The sequence below is a fragment of the Ranitomeya imitator genome, chromosome 3 (assembly GCF_032444005.1).
Source record: "Ranitomeya imitator isolate aRanImi1 chromosome 3, aRanImi1.pri, whole genome shotgun sequence".
NCBI lineage: Eukaryota > Metazoa > Chordata > Amphibia > Anura > Dendrobatidae > Ranitomeya > Ranitomeya imitator.
The window spans coordinates 301,846,168-301,863,073 of NC_091284.1; the positions used below are offsets into that span (position 1 = coordinate 301,846,168).

At 42.3% G+C, this 16,906-nt stretch overlaps 1 protein-coding gene across 3 annotated transcripts in view; it reads left to right on the top strand.

The window, feature by feature from the left end:
- BLTP3A (bridge-like lipid transfer protein family member 3A) overlaps positions 1–16,906 on the top strand; it is a 1,189,163-nt gene that overhangs the window by 621,126 nt on the left and 551,131 nt on the right. For 2 of the 3 annotated variants that reach the window (XM_069756570.1, XM_069756571.1), the window contains one exon: positions 13,658–13,911. The exons of the other annotated variant lie outside the window; for it this stretch is intronic. In XM_069756570.1, coding sequence (XP_069612671.1) covers positions 13,658–13,911 — 254 coding nt within the window. The remainder of the gene's footprint in view (positions 1–13,657; positions 13,912–16,906) is intronic. 3 annotated transcript variants of the gene reach the window in all.

A 16,906-nucleotide genomic window follows, 5' to 3' on the forward strand; every position in this document is an offset into this window, starting at 1 on the left:
AGCGAGGATCAAGGAGGGAGGCCAACCAGTAATCATCATCGGCCATCATTTTACAAATACGTGTGTCCCTTTTGAGGATACGTAAGGCATAATCCGCCATGTGGGCCAAAGTTCCAGTTGTCAAATCTGCGGTTGTGCTGGGTTGAGGGGCAGTTTCAGGCACATCTAAGTCACTTGTCTCCCTAAAAAAACCTGACCCCGGCCTTGCAACGCCACCAGTTGCTATTGGCCCCAGAGAAGCTTCCTCATTACAAAAATAATCATCCCCATCATCCTCCTCGTCCTTCTCCTCCTCCTGTTCGCCCGCTACCTCGTCCTGTACACTGCCCTGACCAGACAATGGCTGACTGTCATCAAGGCTTTCCTCTTCCTCTGCTGCAGACGCCTGCTCCTTAATGTGCGTCAAACTTTGCATCAGCATTAGGGGGATGCTCATGCTTATTATGGCGTTGTCTGCACTAACCAGCCGTGTGCATTTCTCAAAACACTGAAGGACTTGACACATGTCTTGTATCTTCGACCACTGCACACCTGACAACTCCATGTCTGCCATCCTACTGCCTGCCCGTGTATGTGTATCCTCCCACAAATACATAACAGCACGCCTCTGTTCGCACAGTCTCTGAAGCATGTGCAGTGTTGAGTTCCACCTTGTTGCAACGTCGATGATTAGGCGATGCTGGGGAAGGTTCAAAGACCGCTGATAGGTCTGCATACGGCTGGAGTGTACGGGCGAACGGCGGATATGCGAGCAAAGTCCGCGCACTTTGAGGAGCAGGTCGGATAACCCCTGATAACTTTTCAGGAAGCACTGCACCACCAGGTTTAAGGTGTGAGCCAGACAAGGAATGTGTTTCAGTTGGGAAAGGGAGATGGCAGCCATGAAATTCCTTCCGTTATCACTCACTACCTTGCCTGCCTCAAGATCTACAGTGCCCGGCCCGACTGCGTTTCTTTCTGCAAGAACTCGGACAGAACTTCCGCGGTGTGTCTGTTGTCGCCCAAACACTTCATAGCCAATACAGCCTGCTGACGCTTGGCAGTAGCTGCCCCATAATGGGACACCTGGTGTGCAACAGTGGCAGCTGCGGATGGAGTGGTTGTGCGACTGCGGTCTGTGGACGAGCTCTCGCTTCTGCAGGAGGAGGAGGAGGAGGGGGTGCGAACGGCTACAGCCAACTGTTTCCTAGACCGTGGGCTAGGCAGAACTGTCCCAAAATTGCTGTCCCCTGTGGACCCTGCATCCACCACATTCACCCAGTGTGCCGTGATGGACACGTAACATCCCTGGCCATGCCTACTGGTCCATGCATCTGTTGTCAGGTGCACCTTTGTACTCACAGACTGCCTGAGTGTATGGACGATGCGCTCTTTAACATGCTGGTGGAGGGCTGGGATGGCTTTTCTCGAAAATAAGTGTCGACTGGGTAGCTCGTAGCGTGGTACAGCGTAGTCCATCAGGGCTTTGAAAGCTTCGCTTTCAACCAACCGGTAGGGCATCATCTCTAACGAGATTAGTCTAGCTATGTGGGCGTTCAAACCCTATGTACGCGGATGCGAGGCTAAGTACTTCCTTTTTCTAACGAGAAAACCAACAAAAGATGGACACAGGAGCTAAAATAAGCAATTTTATTGAAGAAAAAATTTTTCTAAAAAGGTATATAAATACATCAATACAAACAACAATAAGAACGATGCAATGATAAAAGATAGGCTACACTAGTGCCACGCGCAAGCATAATAAACAGATGGGCCGTACAAAGAATACATATATATATAATAATATATTGATAAGTGCCTATGAAGGATCCAAGTAGGTGAGCTGTTTACTATGCATACAATTAAATTATACTGAGTAACAGTGCCAATAAATAACAGAGCATAGAAACAGCCACACCACCAAAGTAAGGCTCCAGGACGTCATATCTGTAAGAGGGTTCAAAGCCTGTGTACATACACATAAAAAAAACTTTTTCTAACGAGAGTCTCATGTAGGGTGAGCTGGACTGGAGAGCTGGAGATCGTGGAACTAGCGGGGGTGCCGGTGGACATGGCAGACTGGGAGACGGTTGGAGACGGTATTGTTGCCGCCGGTGCCCTAGATGCAGTGTTTCCTACTACGAAACTGGTGATTCCCTGACCCTGACTGCTTTGGCCTGGCAACGAAACCTGCACAGATACTGCAGGTGGTGCGTAAAATGGTGGCCTTACAGTGACGGAAGGGATGTTGCGTTGCTGACTAGCTTCATTGGCCGAGGGTGCTACAACCTTAAGGGACGTTTGGTAGTTAGTCCAGGCTTGCAAATGCATGGTGGTTAAATGTCTATGCATGCAACTTGTATTTAGACTTTTCAGATTCTGACCTCTGCTTAAGGTAGTTGAACATTTTTGACAGATGACTTTGCGCTGATCAATTGGATGTTGTTTAAAAAAATGCCAGACTGCACTCTTTTTAGCATCGGATACCTTTTCAGGTATTGCAGACTGAGCTTTAACCGGATGGTCACGCTGTCCTCCAACAGGTTTTGGCTTTGCCACGCGTTTTGGGCCAGATACGGGCCCAGCAGATGGAACCTGTTGCGATGTTGATGCCTGCTGCGGCCCCTCCTCCTCCGCTTCAGAACTACTGCCGCCTGCACCCTGTTCCCCCAATGGCTGCCAATCGGGGTCAACAGCTGGGTCATCTATAACCTCCTCTTCTATCTCGTGTGCAACTTCGTCTGTGTCACCGTGTAAGTCGGTGGTATAGCATTCATGACGGGGCACCATAGTCTCATCAGGGTCTGATTCTGGATCAGTATACTGCGAGGGCAATGTTGTGGTCTGAGTCAAAGGAACAGCATAGTAATCTGGCTGTGGCTGTGCATCAGTGCCCTCCATGTCAGATTCAACTTGTAATGAGCATGGCCTGTTAACTGTTTCACTTTCTAAGCCAGGGACGGTATGTGTAAAGAGCTCCATGGAGTAACCCGTTTTCGCCTGCCGCATCCTTCTCTGTTGTTGTTTTTGCTGAAGAGGACAAGGAAGCGACTTGTCCCTGACCGTGAACATCCACTAACAACGCGCTGCTCTTACATTTACCAGTTTCAGAAGAGGAGGCAAAAGAGCTAGTGGCTGAATCAGCAAGGTAAGCCAAAACTTGCTCTTGCTGCTCTGGCTTTAAAAGTGGTTTTCCTACTCCCAGAAAAGGGAGCGTTCGAGGCCTTGTGTAGCCAGACGACGAACCTGGCTCCACAGCTCGAGACTTAGGTGCTATATTGTTTTTCCCACGACCACCTGATGCTCCACCACCACTACCATCATTACCAGCTGGCAATGAACGCCCACGGCCACGACCTCTTCCACCAGACTTGCTCATTGTTGTAAAAACGTAACCAAAGTAACGGTATTTGTTACTGTAAAACAACTTACAAGGTGAACTCAAACTTCTGTAGGATTTAGATATCCCTTTATAGGTGGGTGAGACTGCAAGGAAAATCAGGCACAATGTTACACACTCGGTTTTCTGTGGCACCAAATGAGAGAGATGCCACACACGCAGGACTGTCACTCAAGCACAAATGCCAATATTAATCTCCCACTGTTTTTTTTTTTTTTTCAGGGAGAATTTAAAAACCCAAAACACACTAGGCTTTCTGTGGCCCACTATTTGAGAGAGATGGCACACACAGGACTGGCACACAAGCACAAAGGCCAATATTAATCTCCCACTGTTTATTTTTTTTTAAGGGAGAATTTAAAAACCAAAAACAGACACTAGGCTTTCTGTGGCCCACTATTTAAGAGAGATGGCACACAGGACTGGCACACAAGCACAAAGGCCAATATTAATCTCCCACTGTTTATTTTTTTTTTTTCAGGGAGAATTTAAAAACCAAAAACAGACAGTAGGCTTTCTGTGACCCACTATTTAAGAGAGATGGCACACACAGGACTGGCACACAAGCACAAAGGCCAATATTAATCTCCCACTGTTTATTTTTTTTTTAAGGGAGAATTTAAAAACCAAAAACAGACACTAGGCTTTCTGTGGCCCACTATTTGAGAGAGATGGCACACAGGACTGGCATACAAGCACAAAGGCCAATATTAATCTCCCACTGTTTATTTTTTTTCAGGGAGAATTTAAAAACCAAAAACAGACACTAGGCTTTCTGTGGCCCACTATTTGAGAGAGATGGCACACAGGACTGGCACACAAGCACAAAGGCCAATATTAATCTCCCACTGTTTATTTATTTTTTTCAGGAAGAATTTAAAAACCAAAAACAGACACTAGGCTTTCTGTGGCCCACAATTTGAGAGAGATGGCACACAGGACTGGCACACAAGCACAAAGGCCAATATTAATCTCCCACTGTTTTTTTTTCAGTGAGAATTTAAAAACTAAAAAAGAAAACAGACACTAGGCTTTCTGTGGCCCACTATTTGAGAGAGATGGCACACACAGGACTGGCACACAAGCACAAAGGCCAATATTAATCTCCCACTGTTTATTTTTTTTAAGGGAGAATTTAAAAACCAAAAACAGACACTAGGCTTTCTGTGGCCCACTATTTGAGAGAGATGGCATGCAGGACTGGCACACAAGCACAAATGCCAATATTAATCTCCCACTGTTTATTTTTTTTCAGGGAGAATTTAAAAACCAAAAACAGACACTAGGCTTTCTGTGGCCCACTATTTGAGAGAGATGGCACACAGGACTAGCACACAAGCACAAAGGCCAATATTAATCTCCCACTGTTTTTTTTTTTTCAGGAAGAATTTAAAAACCAAAAACAGACACTAGGCTTTCTGTGGCCCACTATTTGAGAGAGATGGCATGCAGGACTGGCACACAAGCACAAAGGCCAAGATTAATCTCCCACTATTGATTTTTTTCAGGGAGAATTAAAAAAAAAACAAAAAACAGGGACTGTCCTACAATTAGTATCTCCCTGCAGTAATCTCAGCCAGGTATGGCAGGCAGCAATAACAAGGAGTGGACTGCTGCAAAAATTAAATCAAAAGTGTGGACAAACAAAAAAGATAGCTGTGCAGAAAGGAAGGAATAACAGGATTTGTGCTTTGAAAAAAGCAGTTGGTTTGCACAGCGGCGTACACACAGCAATGCAGCTATCAGGGAGCCTTCTAGGGCAGCCCAATGAGCTACAGCGCTGAGGAAAAAAAAATTTAGCTTCCACTGTCCCTGCAAACAATAGGTGGTGTTGGACAGTGGAAATCGCTACAGCACAGGCGGTTTGGTGGTTAATGTACCCTGCCTAACGCTATCCCTGCTTCTGACGAAGCGGCAGCAACCTCTCCCTATGCTCACATCAGCAGCATTAAGATGGCGGTCGGCGGGAACGCCCCTTTATAGCCCCTGTGACGCCGCAGAAAGCAAGCCAATCACTGCAATGCCCTTCTGTAAGATGGTGGGGACCAGGACCTATGTCATCACGCTGCCCACACTCTGCGTCCACCTTCATTGGCTGAGAAATGGCACTTTTTGCGTCATTGAAACGCGACTTTGGCGCGAAAGTCGCGTACCGCATGACCGACCCCACACAGGGATAGGGTCGGGTTTCATGAAACCCAACTGTGCCAAAAGTCGGCGACTTTTGAAAATAGCAAAGAAGAAAAAAAAAAAGCCAGCTCACCGAGTAGCCACCGCAGGAGCACGGAACCCAACGCTGATCCACGCGGTCATCATATGAAGAAAAGAAAAAATCGTTCCAACTCCAAATAGTAAAATCCAAATTCCAACTTTATTAAGCCAATATAAAAACAACGGTGGACATACGCTCTACATGTGCATATCAGGACACGAGCGACGCGTTTCGATCCTACACGGATCTTTATCAAAGCTTTTACAATTACCTTTCACAACTGGTTCAGGACCCAACAAGAAGGGGGGCACTGCTAGACCTAATATTAACCAACAGGCCAGACCGCATATCAAATATAAGGGTTGGGGGTCACTTGGGTAATAGCGATCACAAAATAATAAGTTTTCATGTATCCTTTAAAAAGATGTGTAATAGAGGGGTTACAAGGACACTAAACTTCAGGAGGGCAAATTTCCAACGGATGATAGAGGATCTTGGTGCAATTAACTGGGACGATATCCTGAGACACAAAAATACACAAAGAAAATGGGAGACATTTATTAGCATCCTGGATAGGACCTGTGCACAGTATATACCGTATGGGAATAAACATACTAGAAATAGGCGGAAACCAATATGGCTAAATAGAGCAGTAAGGGGCGCAATAAGTGACAAAAAGAAAGCATTTAGAGAATTAAAGGAAGTAGGTAGTGAGGAGGCATTAAATAAATACAAAAAATTAATTAAATTCTGTAAAAAGCAAATCAAGGCAGCAAAGATTGAGACAGAGAGACTCATTGCCAGAGAGAGTAAAAATAATCCTAAAATATTCTTTAACTACATAAATAGTAAGAAACTAAAAAATGATAGTGTTGGCCCCCTTAAAAATAGTCTGGGTGAAATGGTGGATGAGGATGAGGAAAAAGCCAATATGCTAAATGACTTTTTTTCATCAGTATTTACACAAGAAAATCCCATGGCAGACAAAATGACTAGTGATAAAAATTCCCCATTAAATGTCACCTGCTTAACCCAGCAGGAAGTGCGGCGGCGTCTAAAAATCACTAAAATTGACAAATCTCCGGGCCCGGATGGGATACACCCTCGAGTACTGCAGGAATTAAGTACAGTCATCGATAGACCATTATTTTTAATCTTTAAAGACTCCATAATAACAGGGTCTGTACCACAGGACTGGCGTATAGCAAATGTGGTGCAAATATTCAAAAAGAGGACAAAAACTGAACTCGGAAATTATAGGCCAGTAAGCTTAACCTCTACTGTGGGTAAAATCCTGGAGGGCATTCTAAGGGATGCTATACTGGTGTATCTGAAGAGGAATAACCTCATGACCCAGTATCAGCACGGGTTTACTAGGGACCGTTCATGTCAGACTAATTTGATCAGTTTCTATGAAGAGGTAAGTTCCGGATTGGACCAAGGGAACCCAGTGGATGTAGTGTATATGGACTTTTCAAAAGCTTTTGATACGGTGCCACACAAAAGGTTGATACATAAAATGAGAATAATGGGGATAGGGGAAAATATGTGCAAGTGGGTTGTGAGCTGGCTCAGGGATAGGAAACAAAGGTTGTTTATTAATGGAGCACACTCGGACTGGGTAGCGGTTAGCAGTGGGGTACCACAGGGGTCAGTATTGGGCCCTCTTCTTTTTAACATATTTATTAATGACCTTGTAGGGGGCATTCAGAGTAGAATTTCAATATTTGCAGATGACACTAAACTCTGCAGGGTAATCAATACAGAGGAGGACAATTTTATATTACAGGATGATTTATGTAAACTAGAAGCTTGGGCTGATAAATGGCAAATGAGCTTTAATGGGGATAAATGTAAGGTCATGCACTTGGGTAGAAGAAATAAGATGTATAATTATGTGCTTAATTCTAAAACTCTGGGCAAAACCGTCAATGAAAAAGACCTGGGTGTATGGGTGGATGACAAACTCATATTCAGTGGCCAGTGTCAGGCAGCTGCTACAAAGGCAAATAAAATAATGGGATGCATTAAAAGAGGCATAGATGCTCATGAGGAGAACATAATTTTACCTCTATACAAGTCACTAGTTCGACCACACTTAGAATACTGTGCTCAGTTCTGGTCTCCGGTGTATAAGAAAGACATAGCTGAACTAGAGCAGGTGCAGAGAAGAGCGACCAAGGTTATTAGAGGACTGGGGGGTCTGCAATACCAAGATAGGTTATTACACTTGGGGCTATTTAGTTTGGAAAAACGAAGACTAAGGGGTGATCTTATGTTAATGTATAAATATATGAGGGGACAGTACAAGGACCTTTCTGATGATCTTTTTAATCATAGACCTGAAACCGGGACTAGGGGCATCCTCTGCGTTTGGAGGAAACAAGGTTTAAGCATAATAACAGACGTGGATTCTTTACTGTAAGAGCAGTGAGACTATGGAACTCTCTGCCGTATGATGTTGTAATGAGTGATTCATTACTTAAATTTAAGAGGGGACTGGATACCTTTCTGGAAAAGTATAATGTTACAGGGTATATACACTAGATTCCTTGATAGGGCGTTGATCCAGGGAACTAGTCTGATTGCTGTATGTGGAGTCGGGAAGGAATTTTTTTCCCCAATGTGGTGCTTACTCTTTGCCACATGGTTTTTTTTTTGCATTCCTCTGGATCAACATGTTAGGGTATGTTAGGTTAAGCTATGGGTTGAACTAGATGGACTTATAGTCTTCCTTCAACCTTAATAACTATGTAACTATGTAACACAAAATTGTCTGGGTGACTCTAAACTTTTGAACGGTAGTGTACGTACTTGAGATTGCATATGGTGCACTATATGATTGCTGTTGCAGTTGAGGAAACTTTTAATATGAAATTTTTTACTATGATTATGATTGAAAAAATAATTAGTTTTAAAAGACACTCCACAAGTTATACAAGGACGGTAACCACATTTAAAGTATCCTTTCAAAGACAACCATGTGCGGGAAGCAGACACATGTGAATATGTGAATTGTGACAAAGACTTGGTGAGAGTGAATTGCTTATTGTTTTGGCTTTTCTTGGAACTATTCTAATACCTTTATTCAAAATGCAGTCTATGATAGGATCATCGTGTAAGATGTGAAGATTGCATTGTACTATGTTAGAAATAGCAATGAAATATGGACTATATGTTATGACTTAAGTAGGTGTGGCGTTACCTTTGTTTTTACACTCTGGAGATTTAACTTTATCCACTAAATCCAATCTGTTTATATCATCTGCAATGTTATTGGCTCGTTTCACACTCCAATGTGGATAATGTCTATGGTAAAGACCTTTACATCTAAGATTAGATTTAGTAACAAAACTTTCACTGGTGCTACAGTTCCTGATCATTTCTCCCACAGGAATACCTTTAATTACATGTGGGGGATGGAAACTGCTCACATCTAGATAGGTATTTCCAGCAATGGATTTTCTATAAGTTTTGCTTACAACAATACGCTGATCACTGCCCATTAAGTCTAAATCTAAAAAAGTGATTTTTTTTTTCAGGATGGTATGTATGAGTGAACTGAAAATTGAATTATCATTTAGGTACAGAATGAAGTTGGAAATATCAGAACTTCTTGTCAGAATATCAGGGATTTTTGTCAGTATAGATGAAACATTCTTCCCACCAAGCCATGGTCAAATTCGCCACGGATGGCTAGAATCTGGCACCCATTGCCACTCCGCTAGTTTGCAAAAAAACCTTTCCATTAAACATGAAATAATTAAGGCTGAGTAGAAAAAATAAAACTGATTTAATGTTCTCCTTTAGCTCTGATATGTATGAGCTATACTTGTCTAAGTGATGTTGAACGGCTAAAATAGCTACATACTGGGATATGCAAGTATACAGAGACGATACATCACACGTTAACCATAAGTATTTGTTAGACCACACAAGATTTTGGAACATTTTAAGAACATCACGAGAATCTTGTAAACAACCAGGAATACGTTGGACCAACGGTTGTAAAGCGGTGTCCAACCATACGCCTAAATGTTCGTTAAGCAAACCAATTCCGGACACAATTGGTCTCAATATAATTGGGGACACAGAGTTTTCGACAGTGCATGTATGATAGGAATTACTGGCGATGAAACCTCCAGAAAATCCGTTTCTTTTTTAGAAAAAATTCCAAGCAAAAAACCTTATTCGATCACTTTTTTGACGTTTTCACCAAAAAAAGAAGTGGGATCACTAACGACATTTATAAGTATCCTTATCTTCCAAAAGATTTTCAATAGCTGCAATGTAGTTACTTGTGTTCAAAACGACCACAGAGCCGCCTTTCTCAGACATCTTTATGGTTATGTCCTTATTTTGGGATAGATTTTTTAAGGTGGTGTTTTCCTCCTTAGTAAGGTTGTGCCTTTTTTTTGCTTGAAAAGTCTCTTGGAGATGTTTTATTTCTCTGGCAATGGTATTCTGGAACTTGTCCATTGCTGTGATACGACTTTGAACAGGATAAAAATGTGCATTTCTGGTGACAAAACTGAGTATTTTATTAAACATAGTCATGTCTCTGGTAGAAGGAACAGAATTCATTTCTTTTAAGTTAATTAAAGCCACTTGCTCAAAAAAATCAAGATTTTTATATTCATTAACAATAATATCCAGTGTAGGAGAATCATCCACATTATCAGACCAAAAATGCTTTTTAACTGTAAGATCGTGATTAAATTTATTAATTTGGTATTAACCCCTTTCTGACATGACATACTATCCCGTCGAGGTGGTATGGGCCCATATGACCACCGACAGGATAGTAAGTCATCACTGATCAGCTGCGCTCACGGGGGGAGCGCGGCCGATCGGGGCCAGGTGTCAGCTGACTATCACAGCTGACGTCAGCCACCATGTGCCAGGAGCAGTCACAGACCGCTCCTGACACATTAACCCCCGGAACACTGTGATCAATCATAATCGCAGCATTCCGGTGGCATAGGGGAGCATCGCGCAGGGAGGTGGCTCTCTGCATGCTTCCATGAGACCCTCGGAGCAACGCAATGTGATTGCGTTGCTCTGAGGTTCTCCGTCCTCCTCCCTGCAGGCCCTGGATCCAAAATGGCCGCTGGGCTCCTTCCGGGTCCTGCAGGGAGGTGGCTTGCAAGCGCCTGCTCAGATCAGGATCCAGCAAGCCTCCTGCAGTGCCTGTCAGATCGCTGATCTGACACAGTGCACTGCAAAGTGTTAGATCAGCGATCTGACACTATATAGTAATGTCCCCCCAGATATAAGATTATTATCACATCTCATATGTGAAAGCATGTCTATGAAAAGAAAAAAACATAACATTTTTTTTGCAAACCAGGCTGACATTGCTTTCTATCTATAAACACACTTAAGCATACAGTAGTGAATATATTATAAAAACTATGTAAGCTGACAAATCTGTAATTTGAGATATGAGATGTGATAATAGTCTTATATCTGGATACACTCATAAGAGTTTAATTGCAGCAGACTCGTTGGTTTGGATATTTTTTGTAACACTTTTATATTCACCATTAGTTCTAATATGCTTTTGGTATAAATTGTTCAGTGCGGTATTTGCAAGACTCTAACCCACCATATCTCTGTAATGTCTTTTGAAGTATTTCTTGTGCAGCTTCTGTGTGCCATAATTTCCTCATGTGTGTTCTATTTCATTAATTAAGTAGAAGTATATTTAAATTGTCAGTGGGGCATTCTGCCATGTGACCAGTGTTCAAGTATTTTATTGTTCGAAACATGCATGGTTCTTCTTATACATCACCCATATTTTATATTTGCAATGTTGTTTGAGACATCCTAAATGATGTTGTACCAATTGTAGCATTTCCCTTACTTCAGGTCTTGGGGGACACTCACTTTGCACAGGAATAACGCATAAAGGCACGATTTTTCCACAAATTAAGTCCGTTCCGGTTTATTAAAGCATCATAAACCGCACTGTAAGCCAGGTTACACACAGTTTGTTACTTTAACAGGTGTGTCTTTACAAAACATTCGGGAGTCACGTCTTTTCTCTCCATTACAGTTCATTATATGCATCAACGGAACATATTAAACCCCGACAGTCTGTTCCAATGGCAGATATGTCTCTGCCGTATATTACAGGTTTTATCCCATACCAGGGATTACCTCAGGAGCTTCGGCTCTACACACTGTGTCCTGCCAGTGCTGGTTCACAGGGAAACTGCCTCACTGGGATCACCGTCCTTGTTACCAGGGCACCTCGGATAGTCTAGACCCACAGTAGGAACTGCAGCTTCCCCAAACAAACCGTCTCATGCTCTGTAGATGCAGCCTTTCCATGCGCTTCCAGGAAGTCCAATCACAGGCACTTCCAACACACAGGCCATCAGTCCATGATCTTATCAAGTGCTTACAGGACTCCAGTCCATCCGCGGACAATCCAACACTCTGACCATTCCAGGACTCACACTCCAGGTGCTTGCAGGACTCCAGCACATCCCAGGACAATCCAACACCCTCGAGCATTCAGTCCATAGCCTCAGCAGTGCTTCCAGGACTCCAGCCCACTTCAGGACAATCCAACACCCAGGCTATTGCAGGACTCACGGTCTCAGTGCTTCCAGGACTCCAGCCCATACCAGGACAATCCAACACTGACCGTTCATCAGGTCCATGGTCTCAGGTGCTTGCAGGACTCATGGTCTCAGTGCTTCCAGGACTCCAGCCCATACTAGGACAATCCAACACTGACCGTTCATCAGGTCCACAGTCTCAGGTGCTTGCAGGACTTCTCCAATACCAAGGGACTCCAACACCGACCGTCCAGGACCTTGCACATGGACCAAACGGATCCATACACAGGAACCACACAGGAACATGTGACCCACACCCTGTTCACATTGCATACCTGTAACCACTCCTCTGGGTGGGAGTGTGGGTGTGTGTGGCTAGTTTGACCCTCCCATCTCTCATAACTAGCCCTGCCAGTCTCCCATTAGCATTTACACAATTACTTGTGGGACTACAGGTCCCAGCACACCAACCAAACTTCAGACTGACAGCGCAGAGTGTCTTCCTCTGCAACACACACACCGGCCATTTACACTCCTGCCAGACTTTGTCTCATCACATTTATGCCTCCAAGCGCATCTTGAAGCGCACACACAGCCCCCCTGGCTGCAACGTGGGTCACTGCACCACACATTGTAAAATGATTTCTTCCAAAGAAAGCCGAATGAAAGATTTTTATCAACACCCTGGTGTGTGAGCTGGATCCATTTTCCGGCTGTCCAAGTAACCTCATTTGAATGCATTTACAAAGAATTCATGCAAATGTGTTGAACAAGTGTAACGGACAGTCTGCTCTCACGATCTACATACCGTATCTCACATTAAGGCCCCCTTTTATTTATAATAATCTCTGAAGACAGATTCTCATGCAGATCAGCGTGCAGCCCACAGCCTGGAACAGCACATTTACATGTAAGAAAATGTGGATTTCTCTGGAGTAAGACATCAGGTCACAGATAGCAAAGGCTATCTACCGGCTAACACGGTACCAAGATATATATATATTTCCTGTATCAAAAAGATAGCAAAGGTATCATTTTCTTCAGCTTCCTCTGATCTACATGCCCATGTGGATGGCTTAGGAGGCTTGATCCTCCTGACAGATTTATTTTATATAAATGATGTAATTCAAACCTGCATCTTGTTCCACAAATAACAGGCTTTCATACAGGTATGGCAGCAGAAAAATAACAAAAGTTCTGGCTCTTGCAAAAACAAGTACAAAAATGAAAAATCACCAAATCAGTAGAATTTCAGTTTCCATAATAATGTAAGCTAATTAATATTCTGTACCATGTGCAGTGTTTGTCATAAAATGTACCCAACTGTTCAGCCACATAACTCACAATCATACAAATTACCCAAGTTGTTGCTACTGTACAACACACTTGAGCTACATTGAAGTATTTGTGTGCATAAAATGTAGACCTCCAAAGGTTATAGCATTGAAATTGGATGCTTGTAGCTTCTGAAATCTGCTTGTTTTTATATTTTAATAGGTCTTTTAGCAAGTACTCCCACCAAAATAACATCTCCTCCACGTATGGTCGTGAAATTTGATCTTGGTCCTGCTGCAGCCAACCTCTCTCCACTTGCTGTACATAATGGCTTTTTACAATTACACATTGAAGATTTTAGCTCGGAGATTCCTGTTTCTGCTTTGACTCACATAGGACCTTTCCTAGAGGATGAGCAGATTCCTGAAATACTGCCCATGCTAATTGAACTTACCAACAGCAAGATTATACTAAGAGTGAGTATCTCCACTTATTAAGGTTGAGTTTTAAACAAAATATTGATTGCGGGACTTATCGAACACTCACTTGTGTAAAAGTGACAGAATGTATAGCCTTCACAATATACCAAAAGTTATATATGTATTCAAAGCCAGTAATGGTAGGTATTTTTTCTCAAATTTAAATTTCAGGAATAATCTGAGAAAAGTGTGCTGCCTATATACCCAGAGAAATAATCTCAAGCAAAGTGAATAAGTATTTATTTATCTTACTCACTTATATAGCACCATTAAGGCTGCCGTCACACTAGCAGTATTTGGTCAGTATTTTACATCAGTATTTGTAGCCAAAACCAGGAGTGGGTGATAAATAAAAAAGTGGTGCATATGTTTCTATTATATTTTTTCCTCTATTTGTTCCACTCCTGGTTTTGGCTTACAAATACTGATGTAAAATACTGACCAAATACTGCTAGTTTGACGGCAGCCTAACTCCGCAGTGCTTGGCGGACATTATCGGCACTGTCTTAGATTCCTTATCAGTATGTCTTTTGGCATGTTGCAGGAAACCCATGTAAACACAGAGAGAACATACAAACTCTGTATGTGCTTTTTCTACTACACTACATAAGCATACGATGTTAATCTATGGGGCAAAAACGCATCCTGCAAACAACTTTGCAGGATGCGTTTTTTGCCATAAACAACGCATTGCGACGTCTGACAAAAAACGCCAGTGTGAAAGTAGCCTTAGCTCCTGAATTCACCCTCAGTCTGTATTCTTCCCCCACCTAGGGAAGAGGGGAGTAGTATTGTACCGTAATACACCAACCAGACTGACAAGGTAATACAAACATGGATAAGGCAAGATACCATTCATACAAATATACTCACACAAAAAAACAGAGGAAAGCATCAGTGATTGGAAGATGGGGTTAAACCAAAGTAGGAGAATAAGAGGAAAGATCACATACACACAAAACTTAGCAACTGTCACACATAAATCTAAGAAACTCCTTTTTAATTAACAACCATCAACAACCTCCAGCCATGTAGCAAAAGCAATACTGACAATGAATGCTAGCCAAGGCCCAATTATATAGATGGAAGTGGCTAACAGTGAACAGCTGAGCCTTAATGCAAGAAGCTGTCAACTGAGCAAATTAACCCCTGCACTGCTAAATGAAACCTGCACCATTTAATATGAAGATGAAATGCTTCTAATCGATACAGGAGGAGAAATCAGATGCTGTGGTCCTCTGGCTTCTCTCTGAGAAAACCCATGACGATAAGAAATAAATGCCTTAGCCTCCTGATTTTATAATCCAAGAGAATAGATTGGAAGCCGCATCAATGAATGTTTGGTTTCTTTACAGAACCTAAAGGTGCATAAAATGATATAATTTCAGTTCCAACAGGACCCATCAGGTCTCCTGACATGTCTTCTTAAGAACCATAGTTTCTGTGTTTTGCAGTTCCCCTTTTATTACTCCTGGAAGTGTATGAATAAATTGTGTACTGAGTGAGTGTGTGTCTCTACACAGCCTGATCCTGCCACATATCTGTGCAACACATGTGTGACGAATAAACTTTGCTAGGGCATATACTATATGTGACAAAATAAACAAGGACAAATGGTTATCAGCAATAATAATCGGACTGAACACAGAGACTGTTCAGAAAAACATAAATACCAAAGAGAGAAGAGCTGAACTGATCGGTCAAAGTCATCTTGTAATAAAAAACCTTCATAAAATGGTTGGTACAGTAGTGGCACTGTGAGAGATAGATGCGCACACATCACAATAATGTTTAAGAGTAAAAACACTAAAAAATTTTAATAATAACTGGGTGCTACCACATGTGAGTAGTAATACTCCCCTTATTTGTCAACATAATGAAGAAATCAGATTAAGTACCGTGGAAAAAAGAAGCACAAAAGTGCTTATTTTTCGCAATCCTCAATTGTACATATACAGTATTCCTTTTAGAAAAAAAAAAATTGAATAATATTGATAAAGTGTATGTATAGCTGTATCAAAACAATTCTATAATGGTTTATGAAGCAAAGTCTCGATAAATATACAGGTGCTTCTCACAAAATTAGAATATCATACAAAAAGTAAAACTCAAATATTATATTGCGTGATTACAAACAGAGTGACCTAGTTCAAGTGTTCTTGAAAAATGATTTTAAAATCCGAAATGTTGGCCTACTGAAATGTATGTTCAGTAATTGCACTCAATACTTGGTCAGGGTTCCTTTTGCATCAATTACTAATAAGTAATTGATAAGTTGTAAGTTGATAAGTTGATGAGTAATGGATAAGTTGGAAACTTGGGCTGAAAGGTGGCAGATGAGGTTTAACAATGATAAATGTAAGGTTATACACATGGGAAGAAGGAATCAATATCACCATTACACACTGAACGGGAAACCACTGGGTAAATCTGACAGGGAGAAGGACTTGGGGATCCTAGTTAATGATAAACTTACCTGGAGCAGCCAGTGCCAGGCAGCAGCTGCCAAGGCAAACAGGATCATGGGGTGCATTAAAAGAGGTCTGGATACACATGATGAGAGCATTATACTGCCTCTGTACAAATCCCTAGTTAGACCGCACATGGAGTACTGTGTCCAGTTTTGGGCACCGGTGCTCAGGAAGGATATAATGGAACTAGAGAGAGTACAAAGGAGGGCAACAAAATTTATAAAGGGGATGGGAGAACTACAATACCCAGATAGATTAGCGAAATTAGGATTATTTAGTCTAGAAAAAAGACGACTGAGGGGCGATCTAATAACCATGTATAAGTATATAAGGGGACAATACAAATATCTCGCTGAGGATCTGTTTATACCAAGGAAGGTGACGGGCACAAGGGGGCATTCTTTGCGTCTGGAGGAGAGAAGGTTTTTCCACCAACATAGAAGAGGATTCTTTACTGTTAGAGCAGTGAGAATCTGGAATTGCTTGCCTGAGGAGGTGGTGATGGCGAACTCAGTCGAGGG